This window comes from Hemiscyllium ocellatum, chromosome 36 (genome assembly GCF_020745735.1).
Source record: "Hemiscyllium ocellatum isolate sHemOce1 chromosome 36, sHemOce1.pat.X.cur, whole genome shotgun sequence".
In the NCBI taxonomy this organism is placed as follows: Eukaryota; Metazoa; Chordata; class Chondrichthyes; order Orectolobiformes; family Hemiscylliidae; genus Hemiscyllium; species Hemiscyllium ocellatum.
Window position 1 is genome coordinate 18,064,150 of NC_083436.1, and position 26,654 is coordinate 18,090,803.

Consider the following 26,654-nt stretch of genomic DNA (forward strand, 5'->3'; position numbering starts at 1 on the left):
CTGAGGTTCACAAGGAGGATGTGTTAGCAATTCTGGAAAGTATGAAAATAGATTAGTCCCCTGGGCCAGATGGGATTTATCCTAGGTTTCTCTGGGATACCAGGGAGGAGATTGCAGAGCCTTTGGCTTTAATCTACATGTTGTCATTGTCTACAGGAGTAGTGCCAAAAGACTGGAGGATAGCTTGTTCAAGAAGGGGAGTAGAGATAACCCTGCTAATTATAGACCATTGACCCTTACTTCGTTTGTGGGTAAAGTGTTGGAATAGGTTATAAGAGATAAGATTTTTAATCATCTAGAAAGGAATAAGTTGATTAGGGATAGTCAACACTGGTTTTGTAAAGGGTAGGTCGTGCCTCACAAACCTTGTTGAGTTCTTTTGAGAAGGTGACCAAACAGGTAGATGAGGGTAAAGCAGTTCATGTGGTGTATATGGATTTCAGTAAGGTGTTTGATAAAGTTCCCCATGATGGGCTATTACTGAAAATATGGAGGCATGGGATTGAAGGTGATTTGGCAGTGTGGATCAGAAATTGGCTAGCTGAAAGGTGGTGGTGGTTGTTGGGAAATGTTCATCCTGGACCTCTAGTGGTGTACTGCAAGGATCTGTTTTGGGGCCACTGCTGTTTGTAATTTTTATAAATGACCTGGATGAGGGCATAGAAGGATGGGTTAGTAAATTTGTGGATGACACTAAAGTCAGTGGGGTTGTGGATAGTGTGGAAGGATGTTGCAGGTTACAGAGGGATATAAATAAGTTGCAGAGCTGAGCTGAGAGGTGGCTAGTGGAGTTTAATGCAGAAAGGGGTGAGATGATTCACTTTGGAAGAAGCTACAAGAATAAAGATTATGGGAGTAATGGTAAGATTCTTGGTAGTGTAGATGAGCGAGAGATCTCTGTATCCATGTACATAGATCCCTGAAAGTTGCCACCCAGGTTGATAGGCTTGTTAAGAAGGCAGACAGTGAATTAGCTTTTATTGGTAGAGGGATTGAGTTTTGGAGCCATGAGGTCATGTTGCAGCTGTACAAAACTCTGGGGCAGCCATTGGAGTATTGCGTACAGTTCTGGTCACAGCATTGTAGGAAGGATGTGGAAGGTTTGGGAAGGGTTCAGAGGAGATTTACTCGGATGTTGCCTGGTATGGAGAGAAGGTCTTATGAGGAAAGGCTAGGGGATGTGAGGCTGTCTTTGTTAAAGAGAAGAAGGTTAAAAGGTGACTTAATAGAGGCATACAGGATGATCAGAGGATTACATTGGGTGGACAGTGAGAGCCTTCTTACTCAGATGGTGATGGCTAGCATGAGGGGACATAGCTTTAAATTGAGCTGTGATAGATATTAGACAGATGTTAGAGGTAGTTTCTTTACTCAGAGTAGCAGGGGCATGGAATGCCCTGCCTGCAACAGTAGTGGACTCGCCAACTTTAAGGGTATTTTAATGGTCATTGGATAAAGATATGGATGAAAAAGAAATAGTGTAGGTTAAATTGGCTTTAGATTGTTACACCAACCTGTGAAACCATCAAGAACCAAAGGGTCTGTACTATGCCGTAATGTTCTATGTTCTAAAACAGAATTCATTTTTGCTTTTCTTCAATCTTGAGAGAGCATGGTGTGAAAGCAGGAGTTACAGAATGCTTTCCTTTTTTTCCCACCCACCCTTCAATAAATATAAGTTCCAGCTTAAAGAGAAACTGGAGATATGGCCATATTTTTATAAATGTTAAGTGTCCTTCCCAGATAAAAAGAACAAAGACATGTTTTGACCATCAGTTTAGGAGTTATAAGAGAGATATTCTCGTGACTTCTTCATAAGGACTGCGGCAAAGTGAAAATTTGTCTTGTTGGGGTCTTATTTATTTATTCATTTTACTGTAGCTGTCTTCCGTCTGATTCGCTTGAGTTTTTAGTTGATGAGCTACACTCATTGAAAGTGAAATTTTTGAATAAGAATCTTTTGTAAAGGGATAAGGTAATGCTATAAAATTCAAAATGTTTCACAATGCTTTGAGATGGGGCAAGAAGATATAAATTGAGTTGAAATGAGTACTCAGTTCACTGATTAGCTTTAAAATCTTGGCGTTCAGAGCTGTAATGTTTGTGATTCTCTGGTAAAATTCCAAGTTTTGTTCTACATGTTACTAAATGTATGCATAATTATTACCAGTAGTACTGATTAATGTCTGCAAAATCAGCAGTGAATGCTGTGACTCTTATTTGAAGTACATGATTACCCACTTTGTCATGGTTGTGCAATACAACATTTGCCTTAAATACAAATTGTATTTCTTTCTGCAAAGATATGCATGACTAAAAGACAAAGCACCACGTGGACAGATCTGTAATTGACATGTATGCTCTTAGTGTGTCAATATATTTAAATAGTCTGGAAATGTGTCTCATTGTACAAAGTAAGGAGCAGTGGTGTGCGTTGGAAGGGCAATTCATTTTCTGACTTGAAGTCTATCATTCTAGAGCATCAATAAGATATGCTAGAAATGTGAAATACAAGCAGCAAACGCTCAACAGATCTGGTAGCATCTGTGGATAGAAAAATAGTTGATGTTTAAGCCAATGACCTTTCATTAGAACTAAAAAAAACATGAGATCTAACAGGTTTCTTCAGTTTGAGCTAAGGCGCAAGGCAGAAAGCGGGAGCAATTAAATGATGAAAGGTTTATGGCACAAAGCAAAAAGGGATGATAATTGATGAAAAATATAAACAAATACATACCTACAGGAGCTGTAAATGGGAATAGCAGAAACAGTACAACTGTATTAAAGTCCAGTAACTCACTGAGGAGCAGCATGTTTAATTTGTTAAGTGATGTCATGGTGATTATTGCTAGTTTCCCATGAATAAACTGAAAGATATATAACCTTTTCCTTTCTTAGGTGACCATAGTGGAGAAGGCAGATAGTTCAAGTGTGCTTCCAAGCCCATTATCTATCAGTACCAAGAATAGGATGACTTTCTTTTTTGCCAACCTGAAAGACCGAGACTTCCTGGTGCAAAGAATTTCTGACTTCTTACAGCAAACAACATCAAAAATTTGCATTGACAAAGAAATTGTAGGCAGTCTCGGTTCAGATGATGAGGTATGTGGGAAAATACCATCTGTGAAGCAAATTTTAAGAAATTAGTAGTGTTTATTGTAATGCTAACTTCTGAAAATCAGAAATCCTTGCTGTCTGAAGTATCTTGCGGAGAGAGACTAAAAGTTGTAATCGAGGATATTTTGTATATAGCTTGTATTGAATAGTAGTATATTGACTCTGAAATGTACTTAATAATCTTGTTTGATTGCAGAATGATTAAAACTACCAAGCCATAACTTTTAATGAATGAACCTTTGCATGGAGAAATAATCGTAAAATGTCACATCATACAATCTGAAGCTATAACTAGAAATGTTATAGCATTTCCAAAATGTCTAAAATAACATTGCACAACCAAGTTCTATAAATCAAAATCTGTTTATGCTTCAGACATTCCATTACTGAAGAATAACATTTTAAGAAATACTGAAGATTATACTTAATTAAGAAAAGGAAGCCAGTGAATATTACTTAAAAAAAATTCCTAATCTATTGCTGCATATATTCTTTTTAATTCAGCGCATATTCTGGGTTGCATACTTAATCTGAGATGTATCATCGGGTTATGAAGTGAGCTAGCTTAGACTACTCTTAAATATATTCTGTGTTTGAACCTTGGTTGAGATGAGATGAAAGGCATGCTGCTCACTTCACTTTGGTGCCTCTGAATGTTCTAAATGAAACAAATCTCAGCATTTTCTTCAAATTTTTAGTAGCTAATAAGTCCCTGGGTGTGAAATAGAGCGGAATTTTCTTTCTAGGTGACCATGACCTATTTTGCAGTCTGTGACAACACACAAATTATGTCGATAGATGTATATGGTACATTTTGAGGGCTTTCTGTGTCAACATCTAATTCAGTTTGGCGGTCTTTAGAGAGGATCTGTGTGATTTGTGAGCAAGATAAGAAAAGGCATTTGTTGTCAAACAATAAGATTTCAAAAATTCTTATTGTGTCATGCAGAGTATAAACCAAGGTAAAACAAGGACTGCAGATGCTGGAAACCCGAGTCTGGATTAGCGTGGTGCTGAAAAAGCACAGCAGGTCAGGCAGCATCCAATGAGCAGGAAAATCGACATTTCGGGCAAAACCCCTTCATCAGGAATAGAGGCAGGGAGCCTGCAGCGTGGAGAGATAAATGAGAGGGGGTGGGGAGAAAGTAGCATAGAGTACAATAGGTGAATGGGTGTGGGGATGGAGGTGATAGGTCAGAGAGGAGGGTGGACTGAATAGGTGGAAAGGAAGATAGGCAGGTAGGACAGGTCATGGGGACCGTGCTGAGGTGGAAGGTTGGAACTGGGGTAAGGTGGGGACAGGGGAAATGAGGAAACTGGTGAAGTCCTGTTGATGCCCTGGGGTTGAAGTGTTCCGAGGCGAAAGAGGAGGTGTTCTTCCTCCAGGGTGGTGAGGGAGCGGCGGTGGAGGCAGCCCAGGACCTGCATGTCCTCAGCAGAGTGGGAGGGGGAGTTGAAATGTTGGGCCACAGGGCAGTGGAGTTGATTGGTGCAGGTGTCCCAGAGATGTTCCCTAAAGCGCTCTGCGAGGAGGTGTCCAGTCTCCCCGATGTAGAGGAGACCACATCGGGAGCAACGGATACAATAAATGACATTGATGGATGTGGAAGTCTCCTTTGGGGCCTTGGATGGAGGTGAGAGAGGAGGTGTGGGCGCAGGTTTTGCAATTCTTGCAGTGGTAGGGGAAGGTGCCAGGACGGGAGGGTGGGTTGTTGGGGGGCGTGGACCTGACCAGGTAGTCACCAAGAATTATGAGTTTGAAATAAATTATGCCTAGAAGGCAAACTAAAGATAGGGAAAGAAAGTTGCAATTAGAACAAGGGAGAGAGTGTGTTCAAAGAGACAGACAAAGTAACAGTGTACATTTAATTTTAGTTAGTGTCCAATATTAACTACTTTCTGATGGAACATGACTTCATACTCCTAAGACTAAATTTCTAGGAGCACATTGTGTGTTTCATAGCAACTTTTACTGACCATGCTGTTTAAAAAGTTACTTATGGAAGAATGAATCAACTCTAACCTTTTCAGGAATATCTCAGGTAATTATTGGAAGTTTAAACTTTTACATGGATGTTATTGTCTAGTTTCTCAGAAAGCAGGTTAAAATACAGATGATGGCGAAACAGAGTAACTTGGATTTCTGCCTCTGGATTTCTGAATTTTAACCAAACATGTGCATACTCCAGATGTTGCTGGCAATAAATCTTTAATATAGATCATGCTGCTTGTTTCATTGAATTTTGCATAGAAAATAACAGTCCCATAAATACTTCTGAATATGAATAGTGATGAAACTTACCATTGAGGCTGCTCCATTTTGTTTGATCTTGGATCATGTTGTTGGACAAAGTGAAGGAAGCACTTTCTACTTAATTTGAATATTTTTATCAACAAACCACATGCTACTGTGAATAATACAAAGTTACTGGTAATTTAGGTTTCCTGGATAACTATTTTGATTGTGCAATGACATAATCTGATGATAATTAAAGCTGATATCTCTAAACTTCTACAACATTTTCCAACAGTCTTCCATGACCTTTTTATAACTTTTAAAACATTTGGAACACTCAAGTTTACTGTTTGTTTGTTTGTTTGTTTGTTTGTTTTAAAGTATAGCAATATGTATTAAAATATGTTAATTTTATTAAAGACTAATCTGAGCATCATGATTTACTATTAAACAGTTTTCTAACTATTTGCCTTCCAGGTGTTTTCCAGACAAAGCAGTATTGTTTCAGGTAGCCCACAGAGAAGTCTCAGTTCTACTTCTGACACAGATGGAGAGCGACAGCTTAATCTGAATGGAAATAGTATTCCGATAGCTACACAAACACTTATGACAATGTACCGTCGCAGATCACCTGAAGAATTCAATCCTAAAGTGGTATATGTTGCTTATTCATATATTGATATATATAAATTTATTAGCTTTTTTAACATGTATCTTTTGGATTGTTGAGGTTTTGATTTTAAATTGCTGCATATCTAGTATAAACCTAGTGATTTTTGACCTGATTGTGCATGAATTATTACATACAAGCTGAAATATGATTGAAAGATATGCATCCTACTCTATAAAGAAAACAAAAAAGATACCTCAGACTATTTCAGATATATCTGCACAATCCCCAACTAAAGTAGGTATGCAAATAAGATTCCCATTTTTTAAATAAAACAGATAAATTCCTCTTTTACTCCTACCAATGTGTGCCTTCAACTCATCTACAAGAAGCATGTCTTGACTATGTTCTGTATCCTCCCCATAATACAGAATCTAACTCCGTCATTGAGAGTTGTGGTAGTCTTGCATCTTACCACTTCTAACAAGAATCTATTAAAACTGCAGTTTGTTGAAAAACACTGTGCTGCTTTCTGCAAGTTTGAAATTTAAAATTTAAAACCAGGACTGCAGAGTTGACAGTGATGCCATTTTAGACAGTGAAGCAAGTGCTGGTTATTAAAACAAGATGCCTTATTAATACTATGGCAGTGACCTGACCTTTTAAAACACTTTTTAATCATTTTTTAAAGTGATACATTTGTGCAATTAATTTAATGCAAAATGTTCCATAGATATTACTTTTCATTATGTTAAATTCAATTTTGATAATTGTTAGTGAAAACTCTAAAGTTTAGAAAGTGAATGTGTATATTTGCCGTGAAATCTTTAGTGTCCACAATTCGTTTACTGTTCACTTTTTTACATTGTATCTGACAATTAGGCAAAGGAACTAATGAAGGAGCAATCCTGGCAAGTCCACTTTGCTGAATATGGCCGTGGAGTATGCATGTATCGCACAGAGAAGACTCAGGAGCTTGTACTGAAAGGCATCCCTGAAAGTATGAGGGGGGAACTTTGGTTACTTTTTTCAGGTATGCAAGACAGAAGATTAGATCGGCACTATACTTGTTTTTGTGTTGAAAGTGTCATCAAGGTTTACCTTTCAAAGTTATCTTCATTAAATAAAAGTGGATAAATCCTCAAGATCTGATCAGTTGTACTCTTGAACTCTGTGGGAAGCTCGAAGTGATTGCTGGGCCTCTTACTGAAATATTTGTATCCTCAATAGTCACAGGTGAAGTATTGGAAGACTAGAGGTTGGCAAATGTGGTGCCACTGTTTCAGAAAGGTGGTAAGGACAAGCCAGGGAATTATAGACCAGTGAGCCTGACGTCAGTGGTGGGCAAGTTGTTGGAGGGTATCCTGAGGGATAGGATATACATGTATCTGGAAAGGCAAGGACTGATTAGGGAGAGTCAATGTGGCTTTGTGCGTGGGAAATTGTTTCTCACAAATTTGAATTTTTTTGAAGAAGCAACAAGGAGGATTGATGAGGGCAGGGCGGTAGATGTGAACTATATGGACTTCAGTAAGGTGTTCAAAAAGGTTCCCCATGGGATGACGGTGGAGGGTTGTTTTTCAGTCTGGAGGCCTGTGACCAGCGGAGTGCACTACTTTTTGTCCTTTATATAAATGATTTGGATGTGAGCAAAAGGGGTGTAGTTAGTAAGTTTGCAAATTGGAGGTGTAGTTAGTAAGTTTGCAAATTGGAGGTGTAGTGGACTGCAAAGAAAGTTACCTCAGATTACAACGGGATCTTGTTCAAATGGGCCAATGGGCTGAGGAGTGGCGGATGGAGTTTAACTCAGATAAATGCGAGGTGCTGAATTTTGGGAAAGCAAATCTTAGCAGGACTTGTACACTTAATGGTAAAGTCCTAAGGAGTGTTACTGAACACAGACCTTGGAGTGCAGGTTCATAACTCCTTGAAAGCGAAGTCGCAGGTAGATAAGACAGTGAAGAATGCGTTTGGTATGCTTTCCTTTATTGGTCAGAGTATTGAGTACAGGAGTTGGGAGGTCATGTTGCGGCTGTACAGAACACTGGTTAGGCCACTATTGGAATATTGCGTGCAATTCTGGTCTCCTTCCTATTGGAAAGATGTTGTGAAACTTGAAAGGGTTCACAAAAAATTTACAAGAATGTTGCCAAGCTTAGAGGATTTGAGCTATAGGGAGAGGCTGAACAGGCTGGGGCTGTTTTCCCCAGATCATCTGAGGCTGAGGGGTGACCTTATAGAGGTTTATAAAATCATGAAGGGCATGGATGGGATGAACAGACAAGGTATTTTCCCTGATGTGGCAGAGTCCAGAACTAGAGGGCATAGGTTTAGGGTGAGAGGGAAAGATATAAAAGAGACCTAAGGGGCAACATTTTCACACAAAGGGTATGAAATGAGATGCCAGAGGAAGTGGTGGAGGCTGGTACAATTGCAACATTTAAAAGGCATTTGGATGGGTTTATGAATAGGAAGGACTTGGAGGGATATGCGCCTGGGAACTGGCAGGTGGGACTAGAATTTGTTTGGGATATCTGGTTGGCATGGACAGGTTGGACCGAAGGGTCTGTTTCCATGCTGTACACCTCTATGACTCTGTGACTTTAAATAGAAAAATCTTTCTAATTTAGTGTTTATTTAATTTTGTTCTTCTTGTTAATAGCACAGCCTTTTAGTTGAAAGCAGGGAATGCCTTATTCCTGACAGAATTGAATATTATCGAGAATTTCTTGAACTAGAATTTGCCTTAATTCCACCTAAAGGAAAAGAGGAAATATTCAACAAAATAGCTTCAAGATCAACAATAAAACTCGCTTTTATTAATGACTGTGTTTAATAGAAGGTGAAAAAAAAGAAATTGCCCATTGCAATCTCAATCTTAAAATGAAAAGTTTTTCTTTCCTTTCTTACTCTTATTTCACCATTCTTTCTCTTAATGAGGCCATTAAAATGTTATATATTGAAGCCAACTATTGTGATTCAAAATATCCTAAGATATTTTGCTTGCTCATTTTGTAAAATATAAAAGCATGTTCTTACATTCAGGTGCCATTAATGAGATGGCCACCCATCCTGGATATTACTCTGATTTGGTGGAGAAATCCATTGGGAAGTACAACCTAGCCACAGAAGAAATAGAGAGGGATCTACACCGCTCGCTCCCTGAGCATCCAGCATTTCAGAATGAGATGGGAATTGGTGCTCTGCGACGGGTACTCACTGCCTATGCTTTCCGAAATCCTAACATAGGATATTGCCAGGTAAATAATATTGTAATGCAATAGTGGTGTGCTTCAATTTTCAAAAACATTTACAACGCCAACAATGGAGTTAATTCACTCAGAATTAACTCCTGGTGCTTAAATACTTTGCTTTGTCATGAGATATATAAAGCTTTATAAAATTATTTTCTTGTTTTAATTGAAATATAATAGCATTTTAATGAGTAATGCATTACATGGCATTTTTTGAATGGGTAAGGCTCTAAATTGATATCTACAGTATTTCCAATTTTGGCTTTCAAGTGTGATGTGAAATGTAAATTATGAATAATTGCGGTCCTAATATTGATCCCTGAGGCACACCACTAGTCACTGATCGCCAACAGAAAAGTACTCATTTATTCTCACTTTGCTTCCTGTTAGTTAATCAATTCTCTATCCATGCTAGCACATTAACCAGAATGCCATGTATCTTTATCTTATGCAGCAGTATTTTGTGTGGCACCTTGTTGGGTGCCTTTTTTGAAATCTAGATACCCCACATCATCTGAGTCCTCCTTGCCCACTGTACCTGTAATGTCTTCATAGAATTCCAGCAGATTAGTTAAGCATGACCTGCCTTTCATGAACCCATGCTGCATCTGTCCAATGGGATAGACAAGTAAATAGGAACTGTAACATATTCAAAAAACACAATGAAGAGGGAAGTATTAAAGATAAAGTTCATTGATTGGAGAAATTTCTGAAATTAAAGGGAATTAAGCAAGTGTGATGTAAGATCTGCTTTTTAATATATATTTTATTATCAAATTTAGTTTTGAGTCTTTAATATTAAGATAAATGTTAACAATAAAAAGATAAAAGATACCTTAGAAGTGGGAATTTGGTCATAATTTCAAATCAAAATCTGAAGAGTTTATTTGAAGCGGAATACTTTTAAACTCAGGTGTATGAAAGCTTCTCCCTGGAGCTGTCAGATTTTCCAGACTGGAAGTCGTAGCCACAGTTAAATTGAGCCTATCGAGGTTTGAGAGAAAGATTTTTTAAAACATTCTGGTGTAAATACTGGGTGCTTTTGGGTACATACAGTTGTATTTTTGGAATCTGAAAAGGAGTATTCTGAGATTAATGGGGTAGTTTGTTAAGTTTATATGTGTAGTTGGGTTTATTCTAAATTCTTAATTTTCTTGCTTTGTAAGCTTTTGTTGTTGAAACCAATCTGCTACATTTTGCTTGTGTTTCAATGAGAGACCACCTTATTAAAAACCCAAAAAGCCAAGTATAATTCATCAAGCTAGATTTCGGTCTGAAATCTGACTTTTTCTAGTAACAACATCAACTGGAGTCACAGCACTAATTAATCCGGGGAAAAAAGATAAGATGCATAAACAATACGAATAGTTTTAACAGAAAATGAAATTAGGATGCTGACAACTTGTTCCCTCAGGAAGTAAAGGTGTTATGTCGGAAAAGCATAGACCACTTTGGATATGTAGAGCAATTAAAATGTAAAATAAGACGAAATAAACATCTGCCAAATCTAAAGCAAATAGCAGAAAAAACAATCATGATGAAGCAAATATTAGATGCAAATATCTTTAAAAGCTCTAAGGTTGCTAAATTAAATTATGATCCTTAACAATATCATTCTGTGCTTATGAATAATAGAATGTAAGTAATATAAAAGCGCAATGTTAAATTTGTATGAATATATGTTAGGTGGAATATTATGTCTCATTTTTGCCACCTTAACTGTAGACAAGAATTCATAGAAGAGATGTTAAAAAGAATCATGAAATTAAACACGGGATGAGAAGATTTTGGCTTGAGGAGAGATTAGTGAAATTGAGGCTCTGTTCACAGCATTAAGAATACTTAGAAGGTGTTTGATAGAACTGTAATTCATCGTGAAGATTTCCATTATTAAATACTTTCACTACTTAGTGGGTTTGCAGCAAAAATGTAACATCCATAATACATTAACAGTTATGAGATTATGCTATATGCAAAGATTTGATGGGGATATTAATGGGGATAGAATCCATAATAGGCGAAGTGGTAAATATTTGAATGAGGCAAAGTGAGAACTAAGTAGCTAGCTGTTTATGAATCCAGAATGATAGCTTTCTTCCGTGCAATAAGACCTTATGGTATTATTCAATGATAACTAACTTTGCTAAATTAATTTTCATGTGTTCAGAAGATCCAACCTACTTAAGCATTACTAATTTCTGATGTGTTATTTGTGACAAAGACTAAAATTTATAAATGGACTTTTATATAAAATAGATTATACAACATCTTACTGAATACTGTTTATCTCTGCAAATACAGGCAATGAACATTGTTACTTCAGTGCTACTGTTGTATGCAAAAGAAGAGGAAGCTTTCTGGTTGCTAGTTGCACTTTGTGAAAGGATGCTGCCAGACTACTATAACACTAGAGTGGTTGGTAAGTGTGGTTTAGTTGTGGAAAGTGCTAAAATGTAATATTGATGGCAAGGAAAATAATTGTTCATTGGAGAGGGGTCTGCCTGCTGACCTAAGTGGGCAGCTAAATAAAAAATGGAATTTTTCCTAGCAAAATAAATGTCTGTCAATTCAGTTTCTTTTATCTAATTTATCCTTTTCATTGTATCATAATCAAATTTACAGTTCAAGACCTACATTTAGCATGAAAAGATGTTCAGTAGTAATGTCTTCACAGAGGTGACTCATGGGTGCACAGAAAGTAGGAGTAGGAGTAAGCTGATAAGCCTTTGAGCCTGCTCTGCCATTCAATATGATCGTGCCTGATCATCCAACTCCATACCCTGTTCCAGTTTTGTCCCCATATCCTTTGATCCCTTTAGTCTATCGAATTACATCTATCTCTTTCCTGAAAACATTCAACTGCTTTCTGTGGCAGAGAATTCCACAGACTCTCCAATCCCTGGGTGACAAAACTCTTCTCAACTCAGTCTTAACAGGCTTACCCTATACTCTATACTGTGACCCCTAGTGCTGGACTCCCTGGTTATCATGTGTATCCTCTTGTGGTTATCCTGTCTTGTTGTATTAGAATTTTGTAGGTTTCTATGACAATCCTCCTCATTCTTTTGAACTCCAGTGAATATATTTCTAACTGATCCAGTTGTCCTTCATACAGCAGTCCTGTCAGCATAGGAATTAGGCTAGTAAACCTTTGTTGTACACTCTGTGAAACCAGAACATACTTTATAAGGTAAGGAGACCAAAACAGTACACACTACTCCAGATGCGGTCTTACCAAGGCCCCATACAGTTGCAGCAAGACATTCCTGTTTCTGTACTTGAATCTTTGTGCATTGAAGGCTACCATATTGTTTACTGCCTTCACCACCTGCTGTACCTATGTGCTTACTTTGTGACACCCAGATCCCATTGCACCTCACCTCTCCCGATCTATTGCCATTCAGATCCCATTGCACCTCACCTCTCCCGATCTATTGCCATTCAGATAATAATCTGCTTCCCTGTTATCACTGAAGTGGATAGCCTCATTTTTACCCACATTAAGCTACATCTGCCTTACATTTACCCACTCACTCAACTTGTTGAAATCGCACTGAAACAGCTCTGTAGCCTCCTCAAAGTTCACCATTCCACCCAGTTTTGTATTATCTGCAAACTTGGAGAAATTGCATGTAGTTTCCTCATCTAAGTCATTACAGAACAACCTTGATTATCTGAACGATATGGGCAGGGAGTATTTTATTCTGGTAACTAATTGTTTGGTTAACTGATCTGAACATAAACGAAGGAAGCATTCTTAAGTGTAAATGAAACTTCATGACACTGCCTCAGCCAGAAGCATTGACTTGAGAAAATCAAATCGAAAGATACTCTGGCTTGGATCAGGGACATCTTTTCTGTCGTTTTATGAGGGCTCTCAAATCTCTGCCTGAGTTTCTGTCAGTGTCTCTGCTCAGAGACGTGCTGTTTCACTTATCCGGGTCATTGAGTGAGATACCCAAGTCTATAACCAATTGTCTAAAATAGTTGAACCCAAACTTCAGATTGTAATTAAAGTATCAGGGGGAAAAAAAGCTGCATGTAAGTCTGTAAATATAGAACATAGAAAAATACAGCGCAGTACAGGCCCTTCGGCCCTCGATGTTGCGCCGACCGAAGCCTACCTAACATACACTAGTCCAATAACCTCCATATGCTTATCCAATGTCCGCTTAAATGACCATAAAGAGGGAGAGTCCACCACTGCTACTGGCAGGGCATTCCATGAACTCACAACCCGCTGAGTAAAGAATCTACTCCTAACATCTGTCCTATACCTACCACCCCTTAATTTAAAGCTGTGTCCCCTAGTAACAGCTGACTCCATTAGCGGAAAAAGGTTCTCACTGTCAACCCTATCTAAACCCCTAATCATCTTGTACACCTATATCAAATCTCCCCTAAACCTCCTTTTCTCCAATGAGAACAGCCCCAAGTGCCTCAGCCTTTCCTCATACGATCTTCCTACCATGCCAGGCAACATCCTGATAACCTCCTCTGCACCCATTCCAATGCCTCCACATCCTTCCAAAAGTATGGCGACCAAAACTGCACACAATACTCCAGATGAGGCCGCACCATAGTCTTATACAACTGCAACATGACCTCAGGACTCCGGAACTCAATTCATCTACCAATAAAGCCCAGTACGCCATATGCCTTCTTCACAGTACTATTTACCTGGGTGGCAACTTTTAGAGATCTGTGTACATGGACACCAAGATCCTTCTGCTCATCCACACTACCAAGTAGCCTACCATTAGCCCAGTAATCCATCTTCTTGTTACTCCTACCAAAGTGAATGACTTCACACTTAGCTACATTGAACTCCATTTGCCACCTTTCTTCCCAGCTCTGCAACTTATCTATATCCCGCTGTAACCTGCCACATCCTTCTTCACTGTCCACAACTCCACCGACTTTCGTATCATCTGCAAACTTGCTCACCCAGCCTTCAAGCCCCTCCTCGAGGTCATTTATAAAAATGACAAACAGCAATGGTCCCAAAACAGATCCTTGTGGAACACTGCTAGTAACTGCACTCCAAGATGAACCTATACCATCAACTACTACCCTGTGTCTCCTTCCAGCCAGCCAATTCCTAATCCAAACCTCTAATGCACCCTGAATGCCATACCTCTGTAATTTTTGCAGTAGCCTACCGTGGGGTAGCTTATCGAATGCCTTGCTAAAATCCATATACACCACATCTACTGCTTTACCCTCGTCCACTTCCTTGGTCACCTTCTCAAAGAACTCAATAAGGTTTGTGAGGCACGACCTGCCCTTCACACAACCATGCTGACTATCCTTGATCACATTATTCCTATCCAGATGTTCATAAATCCTATCCCTTACAATTCTCTCTTAGACTTTGCCCACAACAGAAGTGAGACTCACTGGCCTATAGTTACTAGGGCTATCCCTACTCCCCTTCTTGAACAAGGGGACCACATTCGCTATCCTCCAGTCTTCTGGCACTATTCCTGTAGACAACGACGACATAAAAATCAAGGCCAATGGCTCTGCTATCTCCTCGCTAGCTTCCCAGAGGATCCTAGGATAAATGCTATCAGGCCCAGGGGACTTATCTATTTTCATCCTTTCCAGTATTCCCCAGACCTCTTCCCTACATACCTCATGGCCATCCACTCTAATCACTTGTGACTCAATATTCACATCAGCAACAATGTCCTGTTCCTGAGTGAATACTGACGAAAAGTATTGATTTAGTGTCTCTCCAATCTCCTCCGCCTCCACGCACAACTTCCCACTACTATCCTTGACTGGACCGATCCCTATCCTGTCATCCTTTTATTCCTGACATACCAATAGAAAGCCTTTGGGTTTTCCCTAATACTACCAACTAAGGACTTTTCCTGTCCCCTTCTCGCTGCTCTTAGCTCTCTCTTTAGATCCTTCCTGGCTACCTTATAACTCTCAATCACCCCAACTGAACCTTCACGCCTCATCTTTACATAGGCTGCCCTCTTCCCTTTCACAAGGGATTCCAATTCCTTATTAAACCACGGCTCCCTCACAAGACCCTTTCCTCCCTGGTACATACTTATCAAGGACACCCAATAGCTGCTCCTTGAACAAGCTCCACATATCACTTGTGTCCTTCCCTTGAAGCCTATTTTTCCAATCCACGCATCCTAAGTCATGCCTCACCGCATCATAATTTCCCTGCCCCCAGCAATAACTCTTGCCCTGCAGTGCACACTTATCCCTCTCCATCACTGAATCACCGAGTTGTGGTCACTGTCCCCGAAGTGCTCACCTACCTCCAAGTCTAACACCTGGCCTGGTTCATTACCTAGAACCAAATCCAGTATAGCCTCACCTCTTGTTGGCCTGTCTACATATTGTCAGGAAACCCTCCTGCACACATTGGACAAACACCGACCCATCTAACGAACTTGAGCTATAGCTTTCCCAGTCAATATCTGGGAAATTAAAGTCCCCCATAATAATTACCCTGCTACTTTCACTCTTCTCCTGAATCATCCTCGTAATACTTTCCTCTACGTCTCTCGGACAATTAGGAGGCCTGTAGAAAACTCCTAACAGGGTGACCTCACCTTTCCAATTTCTAACCTCAGCCCAAACTACCTCAGATGGCAAGTCTTCCTCCATCGTCCTTTCCACCGCTGTAATACTATCCTTGACAAGCAATACCACACCTCCCCCTCTTTTATCCCCACCTCTCACCCTACTAAAACATTTAAACCCTGGAACCTGCAACGCTTTTGTAGAGAAAAAAAACCTTCCCAGGTAAGCTAGCGCGACACCAGCTTCCGGGTCCGCTATACTTGCTGAAGCTTTCTGCTGTGTATGACAGAGAGAGAGAATAAGAGAGTCAGAAGGAGATAGAGAGAAAGGGGGCAGAGAACATGTGTGAGAGAGAGAGAGAGAAAAAAAACGAGGCAGAAGAGCAGTGAAGAAAGCAAGAGAGAGAGAGGCAGGGTGGGAGAGAAGTTGCTGAGTTCACTGGTGGGCAGTCTGGCTTGGAAAGAGAGTTTCTGCAGATAGTGACAGAGTCTGCTTTCCGATCTCAAACTTTTGGGACCTTGAGATCTTGTTCAGATAATTGATGTTCGGATAACCAAGGTTGTTCCTAAGGTAATCTTTTCCCTGCTGCCGTTAAAACCGCTATTTTTTAATATTTGTACATGCAAGAGAAGTAGTCAAAACAAATATCATAAAGCTGCATTTTTAAGTGTTTCTGCTTCTGTACAAATAGTGAAGAATCTTAGCTAATTAACTGTAAAGAATTTCTCCAGTAATTTGGAGCCAGAGGAATTAAATTTGAAACTATTAGCCTCTGCTTATTTTGAAGGAATTTTAAAGATGTTTTGCCAGCATTTGTTTCTTTTCCTGTTGCTCAGAAAGCTCAATATAAATGAATGGTAATAAAATTGCTTTCTAGAATAAAGCACATTTCAGCTGCTCAACTTGTTCATGTTTTTGCCAAACTTGAGTACAATTTCAGACATTTGTAGTTGTAACACACACTGAGCCAGCACCTTTTTAATTAGAGACACAATGGCTACTGGCTTTGCCTTCGGTTTCATGAGTAGTACCTTAGAAATTAAGTCCCACTATTCCCAGGGTCACCACAACCTGAAAAGATTTAACCAAACTAATCAAAGTCTTAATTTACATAACAGACCTAGCCCAGATTAAAAGAAAACACTAATCAGATTTCCATGCATAACAAGAAAAGACTGCTTATTGCAAACATGTTGTTTCTTATCTGCCACTGGTTAAAACAAATTGCTTATTTACATCTTGAACTTAAATTCCACCCATTTTAAATAAAAACCTTGACATAATCATCCAATTTAATTCCACCTTGTAAAGTATCCAAGCATTAGAATCATAGAATCCCTACAGTGTGGAAGCAGGCCATTCAGCCCATCGAGTCCACACCACCCCTCCGAAGAGCATCCCACCCAGATTCATCCCTCTCCTTGATTCCTGTAACCCTGCATGGCTAGTCCATCTAGACTACACATCCACTGACACTCCGGACAATTTAGCATTGCCGATCCACTTAACTTGCATGTCTTTGGACTGTGTGACTAAACCAGATCACCTGGAGGAAACCCACACAACATTGGGAGAACGTGCAAACTCCACACAGACAGCCGTCCAAGGTTGGAATTGATCCTGGGTCCCTGGCACTGAGAGGCAGAAGGGTTAACCACTGAGTCACCACTCGTTGTTTACATTTTGGTTCTATCAATAATTTATTTTAACTGTGTATTTCAATTGAATTAATTTATCAGGGATTCAAGAAAAAAAACAATGTCATAGAGATGTACAGCACGGAAACAGAGCCTTCGGTCCAACTTGTGGATGCTGACCAGATATGTCCCATTTGCCAGCACTTAACCTATATCCCTGTAAACCCTTTCTATTCATATACCCTTCCAGATGCCTTTTAAATATTGTAGTTGTACCAGCCTCCACCATTTCCTCTGGTGGTTCATTCCATATGTGCACCAACCTCTGTGTGAATATGTTGCCCCTTAGGTCCCTTTTACATTTTTCCCCTCTCACCCTAAACCTATGTCCTCTAGTTCCGGACTCCTCCACCCCAGGAAAAAGACCTTGTCTGTTTTCCCTATCCATGACCCTCATGATTTTATAAACCTCTATAAGGTTACCCTTCAGCTTCCGACGCTCCAGGGAAAACAGTCCCAGTCGGTTCAGCCTCTCCCTGTAGCTCAAATCCTCTAATCCTAGCAACATCCTTGTAAATTTTGTCTGAACCCTTTCAAGTTTCACAACATTCTTCTGTTAGAAGGGAGACCAGAATTGCACACAATATTCCAAAAATGGCCTAATCAAAGTCCTGTACAGCTGCAACATGGCCTCATAATTCCTATACTCAATACTCTCTCCAATAAAGGAAAGCATACTAAACGCCTTCTTCACTATCCTATCTACTTGTGATTCCACTTTAAAGGGACTATGAACCTGCACCCCAAGGTCTCTTTGTTCAGCAACACTCCCAGGACCTTACCATTAAGTGGATAAGGCCTGCTCTGATTTGCTTTTCCAAAATGCAGCGCCTCACATTTATCTAAATTAAACTCCATCTGCAACTTCTCAGCCCATTGGCCAACCTGATCAAGATCCTATTGTACTCTGAGGTAACCTTCTTCGCTGTCCACTACACCTCCAATTTTGGTGTCATTGGCAAAATTACCATCTATACCTCCTATGTTCACATCCAAATTATGTATATAAATGATGAAAAGTTGTGGACCCAGTGCCAATCCTTATGGCACACCATTGGTCACAGGCTTCCAGTCCGAAAAGCAACCCTCCAACCTCCACCGCTGTCTTCTACTTTCAAGCCAATTCTGTAACCAGATGGCTAGTTGTCCCTGTATTCCATGAGATCTAACCTTGCTAACCAGCTTACCATGAGGAACCTTGTTGAACGCCTTACTGAAGTCCATATAGATCAAGACCACAGCTCTGCCCTTGTCAATCTGCTTTGTTATTTCTTCAAAGCATTCAATCAAATTCATGAGATGCTTTTTCCCATGCATAAAGCCATGTTGACTATCCCTAATCAGTCCTTGCCTTTCTATGTAAATCATGTCCCTCAACAACTTGCCCACCATGGATGTCAGGCTCACCAGTCTATAGTTTCCTGGCTTTTCCTTACCACTTTTTTAAATAGTGGCACCACGTGAGCCAACCTCCAGTCTTCTGACACCTCACCTGTGACTATTGATGCTAAACGTATTCTCAGCAAGGGGCCCAATAATCACTTCCCTAGCTTCCCACAGTTCAAGGGTACATCTGATCAGGCAACCAGTGGCTCAGTTGTTAGAGCTGCTGCCTTACAGCGCCAGGGACCCGGGTTTGACTCCCGCCTTGGGTGACTGTGCAAACTCCACACAGAAACGTTCTCCCAGTATCTGCGTGGGTTTCTTCCAAGTGCTTTGGTTTCCTTCCACAATCCAAAGATGTGCAGGTTAGGTGAATTGGCAATGCTAAATTGTTCTGATGTTGTTACTGATGATTATGTCTACAGGAAGTGTCTTTGGTTGCAAATCCTATCATATCACATGGATCGGATGGAGCAGCAGTTAGAGGCAACAAGGAATTTACAAGAGCTAGGGGGTGTGATGGATGGCAGTTATAGGAAAGGAGAAAAGTCGCAGATACAATCAGGTGGAAGAGTTAACTCCAGGAAAAGTAGGTTGGGGTATGCAGGTAGTGCAGGAGTGTCCTGTGGCTAATCCTATCTCAAATAAATATGCTGTTTTGGAAATGTAGGAAGTGATGGGCTCTCAGGGAAATGCGCATGAACAGCTGAGTTTCTGGTATCAGCAATGGCTCTACTATAATGAGGGGTATGTCAGGTTTCAAGCTATCAATTGTGGTTGGGGACTGTCTAGTCAGAGATGCAGACTGACATTTCTCCAGCGGGCAGTGAAAAATCAGAATGGTATGTTGCCTCCCTGGTGCCAGGATGAAGGATATCTCAGAGGGTGCAGAATGTTCTGAAAAGGGGAGTGGGAACAGCAGAAGGTCATTGTACACATTGGAACTAACGACATAGGAAGGGAAAAGGGTGAGATTCTGAAGGGAGAATATAAGAAGTTAGGCAGGAATTTAAAAAGAATGTCCTTGAGGATAGTAATATCTGGATTACTCCCAGAGCCAGAAACTAGTGAGGGTAGGAAAAGGAGAACGGAGCAGATGAATGCTTGGCAAGGAGCTGGTGCAGGGGAGAAGGGATCACATGAGCACCTTATTGGGATTGTATTACAGACCTCCCAATAGTCAGCGGGAAATTGAGAAACAAATTTGTAAGGAGATCTCAGTTATCTGTAAGAATAATAGGGTGGTTATGGTAGTGAATTTTAACTTTCCAAACATAGATTGGGACTGCCAATGTGTTAAGGGTTTAGATGGAGAGGAATTTGTTAAGTGTTTTAAGAAAGTTTTCTGATTCAGTATGTGGATGTACCTACTAGAGAAAGTGCAAAACTTGACCTACTCTTGAGAAATAAGGCAGAGCAGCTGACTGAGGTGTGAGTGGGGGAGCACTTTGGGGCCAGCGACTATAATTCCATTAGCTTTAAAATAGTGATGGAAAAGGATAGAACAGATTTAAAAGTTGAAGTTCTAAATTGGAGAATGAGGTATGAGGCTAGTTGACTAAAGAAATTAAGGGTTTGGTTAAGAATAAGAAGGAAGCATATGTCAGGTATAGACAGCAGAGATCAATTAAATACTTAGAAGATTATAAAGGCAGCTGAAGTATACTTAAGTGGGAAATCAGGAGGACAAAAAGGGGACATGAGATAGCTTTGGCAAATAGCCTTGAGGAGAATCCAAAGGATTTTATAAAATATTAAGGACAAAGGGGTAACTAAAGAGAGAATAGTGCCCCTCAAAGATCAGCAAGGCAGCCTATGTGTGAAACCAAGGATATGGGTGACGTACTAAATGAGTATTTTGCATCAGTGTTTATTCAGGAGGAAATGGAAGATATAGAATGTGGGGAAATAGACGGTGACGCATCTTGAAAAATTTATATATTACAGAGGTGGTGGTGCTGGATGTCTTAAAACACCTACAAGTGGGTAAATCCCCAGGACCTATATTTCATAGAATCCCTACAGTGTGGAAACAGGCCCTTCAGCTCAACAAGTCCACACCGACCCGGTGAAGAGTGACCCCCCCCAGACCCGTTTCCATATTACTATACATTTTACCCCAGACTAGTGCACCTAACCTACACATTCCATAAACTCCCACATCCAACAGAAAGAGCACATCGAAGCTGTCTTTGCACCTTCACAATCTACAGACCCAGAAAATAACATTGTCTTATTGCTCTTAAAAAAAACACTGTTCCAGGCTAAGTTAATACTTATGACTTATGTTTTTAAAATTTAATCAAGAGACAGATCTCAATAAAGCATATAGTCAAGAAAGAACTCTCTATTGTATATTTACAGCAAGGCTACACTTAAAGCTATGCACTTTTCTGTTCTTGTGCTGTGAGCTCTCCCACACAGATTCCTCCAAGGTCAACTATGAACTTTGCTGTTTGTTAATTTTTCCTAGACATGCTCTAATGTCCAGAGATACTGGAATTCAAACAGCAAAGGCAGTAACTGTGCAGATTCACTGCTGTGTCAGACAGCAGTATAGGTGTCTTTCTCTGACCATGTGGTTGCTACCTTTGTCTGTCCTCCTCCTTTTTAAAATGTTGTTTTGATCTTTCTTCCCCCCCCCCAAGTTCCAAAACAATGCAACAGTATATAAAACAGTAATTGCTGTTCCTGGAATTTGAGGAAATCACCTAAATTACCTCAAAAAATGAGCAGCTCTTACAACCACAATTTTTTCCTGTCCTCCATCTTAGATTACCTTACCCATAATCCTTTGTGTTTTTAATTAAAAACAGAAGTTGCTAGAAAAGCTCAGCAGTTCTGGCTACACCTGTGAAGAGAAATCAAAGTTAACGTTTTGGGTCTGGTGACCCTTCCTCCAAATTTGTTGTTAATATATTTTTGTTGTTTCACTTGTCCTTTGCATAGAAGAGTGTCTGGACTTGAAGAAGCTGGCCTAGCCTGTTCAATATGTTTCTGTACTTTTTTTTTAAAAAAAGAATGATGTGGTGCCCTATGCAGGTTATATTATCCATCCCGAACATGTTTTGGGAAGGGCAATAAGACCGATTTTAAAGACAAAGTCACACTAATGTAAAAGCTTGTAATATTATTTTCTTTAATGTGAATTTAGCCAATTATTTTGAATATTTAACGTTTTATTCTGCTCCTTTCTGTAGGTGCATTGGTGGATCAGGGTGTGTTTGAAGAGCTTACCAGGGATTATGTGCCACAGTTGTATGACTGTATGCAGTATTTGGGTGTTATATCCACCATCTCGCTTTCCTGGTTCCTCACACTCTTCCTCAGTGTGATGCCTTTTGAAAGTGCTGTTGTTGTTGTGGACTGTTTCTTCTTTGAGGGAATTAAAGTGATCTTTCAACTCGCTCTTGCTGTGTTGGACGCTAATATTGAAAAGTTGTTGAATTGTAAGGATGATGGCGAGGCCATGACTATTCTTGGAAAGTGAGTTAATTTTATTTGCTTTTTTTGATTTTTTTTTAAAAAATCAGTTTGTTCTAACAATTCTACAATAAAATGGGTACATAAAATTTCAAAAATTTGATTTCAGGGAATTTCTTTCAGGTTATGTTACAAATAGATACATTTTAGCAATCTTTCACAAGATTCCCATGTCTAATAACTCATTAATGCTTGTGGTTCAGTTTGACCTGACAAAAGAAATAATTGGGTACCAAATAATCCTCCTTAGGATAGATAAGACAGAACATTATTTGGATTCTGTTATTGTAATTTTATTTGTATCCATACCAATGTAAATTGCATTGAACTTTGCATATATATTCTTTTTGTAGTACAACTTATGTAATACAATGGGGAGAAATTACTGCATTGTGTGTAACGCCTTCCATATCGCAAGAGAAATTATTTATTATTTAAATTCTCTAACGCTGTAATAAATTGAACTTTTGACAGTCAAGAAATTGCCCATATTAAATGACATCTGCTAGTCATCTGTCATGAAAGCATTCACAATATAAAATGTTTTGGTTCTCTAGATATTTGGACAGTGTGACGAACAAGGACAGCACATTGCCACCCATTCCTCATCTTCATTCTCTTCTCAGTGACGATGGAGATCCTTACCCTGAAGTTGATATCTTCAAGTTAATCAGGAGCTCATATGATGTGAGTAACAGTGTTCTGCCATCTCTAATATGATCTTGATTTGAGTGAAGGGTCTTTTGATCGCTGAAGACTTGAATTAAATGTTACTGATGTTTAACTTCAATCACATTTAGAGAGGAGGATGATCTAAGTTCAAAACAAAGAGGGGGAATAAAACCCCTCATGTTGACAAAACATGTTTGGCTTATCCTCACACTTGAACTGAATTGTGGAAAAGCCAGATGATTCAGTGACAGCTGTTGATAGTACTCTCTAATCATAAAATTTGATCATTTTTTCCAAGCTCATTACTTTCAGTCTAATCTTAATTTAAAGATTGAAGTAAGCATAGAAAACTAGCAATTGTCCATGTATTTTATGTTTCTTGTCATTCCTAATGTCAATTTAAAACCAAAGTATTAAGAGTAGCCCCTATAAGCTAAATTCAGTTTGGTGAATTCATGTGATTGCTGTTGACTGTGAAATGAAAAAGTACCGTCTCAATTTATGTTTTTAGGTAATAGACATCTGTTGGAGTATTGGAAAATGTTTTATACAGTTATGGTATAAATTATCACAATGAAGTCACCAAATTAAATGGTGGTGTATCTGGAACTTACAAAGGACACTAGAAGACCTTAAGTAAACATTTACCATAGTCAGGAAGGAGACCATGATCTGTCTTACCGCTTTGCTAGAAAAATCCAAAACTAATCCAACCTCCTTTTGTTTTTTTTTCCCCTAGTCCTAAAGCTTCAAATGTTTATCAGTGTTTTGCCTTAAAGGAAAGTTGATTGTATTGCTGGCTTTTCCTTGTGGCATATCATAAAACTGTAATTTGGACATCGTAATGCAATAGAAGTGAAATATTGATGAGATCATTGCAATGAAACTCCCATCTTCATTTAAGGTAACATACTTTGGAAGAGAGCTAAGTTGGCTCACAGGCCACCCAAAGAGTACCAAAGTTCGATTCTTTCAAAATAAAAACCTTGGATGTGTATAGATAACAACAGATGATTTTTTTTGATGTAGGCTCAGCTCTGTCCTTCCTGCAGAAGTAGTTGGGAAACAATATAGAAAAGAGAATAAAGTGTCTAGATGCCTATTTAGCAGAAAACAGTCATTTAAATGGAATTTTAAATCCCCCTCACCCTAGATTTATCTTCTTTGATGTTTTGATTGAACATCTGACTATTTTATACTATGATGGCTTTCTATATAATCTCTATCCCAAACTTCTGAGCAACTTACAGAATTGATATTTCCATATTAAGATAGTGATTCCCCTCTCAAAAGAGCCTACGAGCAGATTGGCTGTATTAAGATGCAAGCTGCCATGTTTGCATAGGAGTGCTGCTTAAGTTTAGAAAACTCTATTGCCATACTGAAGGTCTGAAGCATTAGTGCCACCTTTCAAATGAGTTGTAATTCAGAGCACTTGCTTTTTTAAGTGGATGTAACCAATCTAGTGACTTTTTTTTGGCTGGAAGGCCAGAGAAGAGTAAGGTGCACCTGATTTCCCAAACTTTCATCCCCCAACCAACATCTCGAAAGAAATTAACTTAATTTCATTTCTGTTTGTGGGACGTTCCTGCGTGCAAATTGGTTGATTGATTTGTATACATTATTTGTTACACCAGGGAAATAATTAATTGACTATAAAGTGTTTGGGGATACCCTAAGGTCAGGAAAGATAGTACATGGATGTATTCTTCCTTATTTCAATATAATGTACACAATAACATTGAGCAGCTCTACAAGAACAACTTCTGTTTTTGTAGTCTTTAACATAAGGAAATTATTCCTGTGTGTTTCCTTTGTAGAAAATCTAACTTAGATTTCAAAACGAACCAATAAGGAAAATATGAGAAACTAAAACAAATTGTTGGAAAATCTCAGCAGGTCTGGCAGCACCTGTGTTCTGTGGAAGAGTCACTAGATCTGAAATGTTAATTCTGCTTTGTCTCCACAGATTTTCCAGCAATAACCTGTTTTTGTTTCTGACTTCTATCATCCACAATTCTTGGTTTTATTTTTAAGTAAAGGAAATATTAGGATGGTGACCAAAAGCTTGGTCAAAGACTTACCTTTTAAAGAACCTCTAAAAGGAAGAGTGTGGGTGGAAAGAAAATTCTAAAGCTCAGGAACAAGATCAACCTTTTTTATAGTGGGCAGGTGATGCATTTTTTTCTCCATTCAGCAGCACAGAAAGTAGAGTTTAAAAAATAAAGGTTTGCCACAGCAGTGGTCATGAATTTTGTGGAGAAAAAAAATTTGCTCCAAAGCAGTAAGTTGGTTATTTAAATGAATAATGATTATTACAATTCAAATGTAACGAGCAACAAAGCTAATTAATAAAACCTTTCTTTGCCTCTTCAGTTAAGAAGCAGAGGTGGAGAGCAAAAAAAACTGGGCTGCAAGCCCTGGAAATCGGGGATAAACTAAGGAGTTTAGTCCTTGGCCTACCACTGCTGGGTGCACACTATCAGGTGGCCTTGGCAGAATTCATGTCATTTGGGCAGGGGCTGTCTGAAGTAGGTTACCTTTCACCTTGGGCTTTCTTTCCCTTTAGTTTGAAGGAGAAGGTAAAGGTATGTGTCTATTCATTTTGAAATCATGGATTCATCCAGTGCACCCATCACCCACTGACTCACCCATCAACCCAGCCCCTTGCACTCTACACTCTCCCCTCTCTCTCCTCAGTCATACTGTCAAGCCCAGAGGGTTTGGTGATTAATGCTACTGAAGAGCAGTATGAGGTTGTTGTAATGGCACTGGATGTGATGGAGTAGGGCTTCTGAACCCAGGGCTCAACTGTTCCGTCCGCTTTTCATTTCATTTCTTTTTAAATTTTTCTCTCTCCTCATTTTTTTTCCCTCCTTTATTTTCCCTCCTTATAGTTGAAGAACTTGGTTGCAGTGAGGACAATGGCAGCATCAAATTGGTCCAGGACAGACTCATGGTGGTTAACAAGTTGACCCAGGGCAGACCCAGTGGTGTTGGAGAGTGTTTGTGTTCCTAGTGGCATTTGCGTCCAGTACAGATTCACAGAGGGGACAGTGGAGGTGAGCTTGTGCCCGGTGCAACGGCTACATCAGAGAGGTGGGCCTAAAGTGGACTCATGGTGCAGCACATAGTAACTTCGGTGACATCTGCATTGGCAAGGTCCACTGAGGACACATTAGTGGTGAGGGCATTGGAAGCGAGATGGCGCAGAGGAGTGGTGACTTTCATTTCTGTTGCACGGTGAAAGGACTCGTGGCTGGCCACAAGATCAGTGGCCAATGACAGAACATTTAGCAATAAGTAATGTAAAGTTGAACACTTCTTTGTTTCTTTATTCTTCTGCCTTTATATTCTATGTTTTGGTTTATTTTTCTGTATTTAAGATGTTGTACAACACTTTTCATTGTATTTTGTAATAAAATCAAAGTCATGCATTTCTTTTGAGTGTTACAAAATTCAAACTGTGCTGTTATTGCAATCACTGGCAACCTGCCTAACTCTCCATACCTTGCTGTCTGTAAACAGCTGTCCGACTCAACACCTTTGCCACTGGCCTGCTGACTGTCCTCATACTTTCCTGCATCACCAGTGAGCCTAACAGAAACAATTACAGAAGAATAATGGCCTCTGGCTGGAGCAGGAGT

The 26,654-nt window shown here is 39.5% G+C and overlaps 1 protein-coding gene across 2 annotated transcripts in view; it reads left to right on the top strand.

The window, feature by feature from the left end:
* The window catches only part of tbc1d9 (TBC1 domain family, member 9 (with GRAM domain)), a 73,483-nt gene that overhangs the window by 32,713 nt on the left and 14,116 nt on the right, over window positions 1-26,654 (top strand). For both annotated transcript variants that reach the window (XM_060851387.1, XM_060851388.1), the window contains exons 7-13: window positions 2,899-3,102; window positions 5,831-6,007; window positions 6,846-6,996; window positions 9,009-9,223; window positions 11,519-11,636; window positions 22,053-22,338; window positions 22,893-23,022. In XM_060851387.1, the coding sequence (XP_060707370.1) occupies window positions 2,899-3,102; window positions 5,831-6,007; window positions 6,846-6,996; window positions 9,009-9,223; window positions 11,519-11,636; window positions 22,053-22,338; window positions 22,893-23,022 (1,281 nt within the window). The remainder of the gene's footprint in view (window positions 1-2,898; window positions 3,103-5,830; window positions 6,008-6,845; window positions 6,997-9,008; window positions 9,224-11,518; window positions 11,637-22,052; window positions 22,339-22,892; window positions 23,023-26,654) is intronic.